This window comes from Nicotiana sylvestris, chromosome 7, assembly GCF_000393655.2.
Source record: "Nicotiana sylvestris chromosome 7, ASM39365v2, whole genome shotgun sequence".
In the NCBI taxonomy this organism is placed as follows: Eukaryota; Viridiplantae; Streptophyta; class Magnoliopsida; order Solanales; family Solanaceae; genus Nicotiana; species Nicotiana sylvestris.
In genome coordinates this window covers 127,002,864-127,007,602 of record NC_091063.1, presented here as the reverse complement: position 1 = coordinate 127,007,602, position 4,739 = coordinate 127,002,864, and the positions used below count along the sequence as shown (strand labels likewise).

At 37.7% G+C, this 4,739-nt stretch overlaps 1 protein-coding gene across 1 annotated transcript; it reads right to left on the bottom strand.

Moving 5' to 3' along the window:
- Nucleotides 1–776: 776 nt before the first annotated feature.
- LOC104226476 (CBL-interacting serine/threonine-protein kinase 14-like) lies at nt 777–2,815 on the bottom strand. The gene has a single exon (XM_009778489.2). The coding sequence runs from the start codon at nt 2,447–2,449 to the stop codon at nt 1,100–1,102; it is 1,350 nt and encodes a 449-aa protein (XP_009776791.1). The 5' UTR covers nt 2,450–2,815; the 3' UTR covers nt 777–1,099.
- Between the last annotated feature and the right edge of the window lie 1,924 nt (nt 2,816–4,739).

Here is a 4,739-nt window from a genome sequence, read left to right as displayed (position 1 = left end):
CCACGTCAGCCCATCTTCTTTTTTGCTTCTACATCTATTTCCCTTTCTCCATGTACAAATTTTGACTGTACAGTGTAAATACATGTTCTGTCATTTTAATTAATAAGGGATTCTTTAATTCAAATACTGCTTACGTTGCTAGAATTATTTATGTGGTGATTAATAATTACATTATTCTTATTCGATGATTAAAAATTAAGATATTGTAATATGTTAATTACCTATTTTTAAAAAGTATTTAATTTAATTTTTTAATAATTATATTGTTGATGTATTTTTATTACATATTTTATTTCGTAGAAAATAATAGGTGCCGCATAACTTAATGAACTAATAATGATGACTTTACGTCCAATATGAAGGTGGACGAGTTCAATTTTACTACTGCATTAGGCAAGTGGAAAAATGTTACTGTATTGAAGAAAAAGTTGCGGCGTCAAATGGCTATGATGTTTTTTTTTCTGTAAATAGTCATTGTGTTTTCACTCATCATTCTGCTAACTAAATAAATTAATTACACTTTTGAAATTTCAGTTAAATCAAGATGGTTGTTGAACTATACCAGATAAGAAAGGATGATTTGACTTCTGCAATAAATGAAAATCTTTTGCAGAAATGTCTCCAATATGCCGATTATAAAAATTCACATGATTTGATTTTTAAAATCATCCCTGAATTCAATAACACAGAAAGCACATAACTAGATTACTTCTATAATCTCATTAAAATTACTCAGCCGTACTTGTAAGCTGTAACTAAAGAAAAAATGACTGAAGTGCTAAAAAAATGTAATTTTCTATCTCAATTCCATTAATCCTCTAGAGTAAATTTTCTGATGATTCGAACAAATATTTGAAACAAAATTACCGGCAAAAACAAAATACATTGCCCGGTATTTCTTTTTCTACTTTATAAATACGCTTGTTATAACTTTTAAAAAAAATATAACATTATGATATGCGCTAAGTACTAACATAATAATAAGAGTACAACATATTAATTTACTTTTTCAAATTTGCTTCCTTCCAAAATATTCCCTAAAATCATTAGATTAATTCATAACTATTAGGCAAATGTCCTTATTAGGCCAACGTCCTTTTCAGCTACCAGAAACGGGTTCTTCACCTTGATAAACAAATTCACTTATCTGTGGTTTAAATTTCTTCTTCCATATTTCCCCTTCAATCTCCTTTTTTTGAATTTCCACTATTACCAGTTTCTCCGTTAACCGGTTAACCTCCGCTAGAAGCCTAAAATTACCATTCTGCCCCTCCACCGTCACGGTCGCGCCACTCCTCTCTGCATCCATTCCCTCTATCTTCGCCACGGCCTCGATTTTTCCGATGATCTTCTCAGGGGAGCCTGCCGATAGAAACTGTTCCTTATCGACAAATCCACCATTGCCCTTAAGCAAATCGGTAAAATTAAATCCGGTAGAAAATGAAATAATATCAAATGCATTCAGGAAATTTCTGTCAGAATTCGAACCCGGAAATGAATCCGGGTCAAAATCCGAACCCGACCAAGACTTGAATTCGAATTCGTGATCCGGTTTCACCTCTTGGTACCCTTTTTGAAACCACGGGTCATCCTTGATCTCCTCAATAGTGATCCGAGTAACCGGGTTGGTATCAAGTAACCGGGTCAACAACCGTTTCAACTGGGGCGAGGTCCATTTCGGGCACCGAAATTCACCTTTGTAAATTTTTCGGTACATGGTCATTAAATTTGTATCGTTGAAAGGTAGATACCCAGCATTAAACACAAAAAGTATAATACCACAGGACCATACATCCACCTTAGCACCATCGTAACCTTTCTTCGCCAAAATCTCCGGGGCCACGTAAGCAGGGGTCCCACAAAGTGTATGGAGCAACCCATCGGGTCGGATCTGATCCGTAACAGCACTTAACCCGAAATCAGTAACTTTTAGGTCCCAATTTTCGTCCAGTAATAAATTTTCAGGTTTCAAATCACGGTGGTAAACCCCACGTGAGTGGCAGTATCCAACGGCGGAGATTAACTGCTGAAAATATCGACGGCTTAGATCTTCGCTAAACCGGCCTTTAGACAATTTCGCGAAAAGTTCACCGCCTTTAGCGAATTCCAGGACGAAATATATTTTTGTCTTGGTGGCGAGAATTTCGTACAGGCGCACGATATGCGGGTGATGCAGCCGGCGCATGATAGAGATTTCTCGCTTAACGTGAGCCGTCAGACCACCTTTGAGGATCCTCTGTTTGCTGACAACCTTTATCGCGACGTTTTGTCCTGTATTAATGTCTCTGGCATGATACACTTTGCCAAACGCGCCACAACCCAGGAGTTTTCCCAGCTCATATTTGCCGAAAAGGTTTGAATTCACCAACTCCGCCGGAGTTATTTCACCGCCGGCGGCGGCCACGTCGGAGAGTGACGGATATGAACTGTTATCTAAGATATCTGGCATAACTATAACCAAAGATCAGAAAAATAGTAACCTTTTTTTGAATTTTCTCTACCCTTTGCATTAAAACACCGAGCAAATTAAATTTGCTCGATGATCGGAAAATCAAGAATCCAAGGGGAAATTTAAAAAAATGGTACCCCTTTTTGGTCAATTAACCCCAGAAATAAAAAATCATTGAGGAATTGACAGAAAAATGTAATCTTTGAAGAATGAGAAATGGGGAAATTGCTAAAAATATACCGAATGGCTATGCTATTTATGGAGTTATAGCAAATGGGCAAAGCAAAGAAGATAAATTTGATTTTTGTTGAAGCAAAATTTTGGAGGGAGGGGGGGGGGGGGGCAGGGGGGAGAGAGAGTGAAGATTCTAATGAAGAACTGCTGCTGCACTTCGGACAGGTATTTATTGTTGAAGGAAAAAGTGACGGTCTCTCCTTGGAAGAGAAAGATGATCCATACGACGACGTACATAAGTTTCTTTTCTTTCTTTTTCTTCTTCTTTTTCTTTTTTCTTTGTGAGACTAGACCAGAGTTTACTCAAATTAATTAAACATAATATGAAAAGATAACGGCCAAACAAATCAATTATAATTGCTGATCAGTGATCACATAAATCATGAGGACCACCACTAATCTATATCATGTACAAACTTGTAATGTTTTCAAATGTACAAAAGTTCGTGAAGGTTTTCTAGATTCTCAATCAAACGACTTAAATTTTTAAGTAAGTAAATTTAATTTCCTCAATACGAAAACAATTTATAATTTATGTAACACAATGTTTACCCTAAAAAATGAGTAACAATTAAATTTGTAATGTGTTCGACCAAAAAGTGTCAAGCTTTTTGCTAAACTAATTAATGATGAGATATAGGGTAAATCTTAACCAAAGATAATTAACTCAAGATCAAAGCACATTAAACACGAGAATCGAATATAATCGAGCTTATAACTCTTTTTAAGATTAATAAAAGATATCAAACATAAACGATAAGCTTACATCTTTGACTTATTGTTCCGTAATGTAAGAGCAAAGAAGGGAAAGAAAGAACGTCATTGATAGTTATGAGATCAATCTTTATTGATTCAGCAATGACAATTACAAAGATTTGCAATCAAGATCTAGACTTTCGCTTTATTGTTATTAGAGATCTTCTCCTGTTCTTCTGTCTTTCCTTCTAGAGGGAGAGGAGCCCTTTTTATTGTCTTCTTACCTCCTATATATATTATAAATATTCCCCTTTGTCCAACGGTCTTTAGCCAGAATACTTTATCTCTTGATTATACTTTACATCGCTCCCCTTAAGTATTACGACATACATTTTGTCATACAAGCTTCCTGATAGCTCGATCTCGGCAGTGGCCGAGATACTCGCCGTTACTATGCCTTGTAGATACGACCACGGCTTAGTCAGCCCCTTATCATTCCTTTTAGCACCAATCTACGCATGGTCAGATTTTGACCCATATAGTTAGTCTCTCCGGCCGTTGGGGTCGCCTCTTGGCGAGCTCGATGGACGGACTCTATTGATTCAAAAATTGGGAGGAAACTGAATGATTTATCCGAGGGGCGAGCACCTCATGGAGAGGTAGCAGTGTGACGTTTCGAGAATTGCGTCGGACCGTTACGTCAGTTCAGGACTGGAACGTCACGTCAGTTCAGCATGTCATAAATACTTCTCATGCGTCATTATGGAGCACATTTTCTATGCATTGCGTCGTTTCCCATGCCCTTTTTGTTTTCTAAATGGCGGTGTTTGGGTTTTCCGCTTAGGGCATTCATATCCCTATAAATAGGGGAGTATCTTCCATTTGAATGTTACGCTTCTCAATCGCTCAAGAGACTTTTACAACTCTTCTTCTTCTTTAGTTTCTCATATCTCTGCCTCTGTGAGGATTTGATGTAACTGCTGCCTTTTTTCCTTCACTCTCGTTTCTTTTGATCAACGAAAAAATGGCTAGTGCTTCTTCCAACTCTGATAAAGCTATTGGTGCTCCGGTGTTTGAAAATGATGCATTCCTAGTCGAAGAGGGAATGGAAGTGGTGGAGGATGAAGGTTTTCTGATGGTAGATGATGTGGTTCCCCACCCAGGGAAAGCGAGGACTGATTTTAACAGCCCTGCCGGAGATGAGCAGGAGCTCGTTCCTTCCACGATGGATGCTGAGGCACTCATGACATTCAAAGCCAAATGGAAGATCCCTAATCGTATTGAAGTGGTGCCTGTAAATCAGGATATAGTGCATTTACACCACCCGAGCTAATGTGCGTTTTACATGTATCCCTTTGTC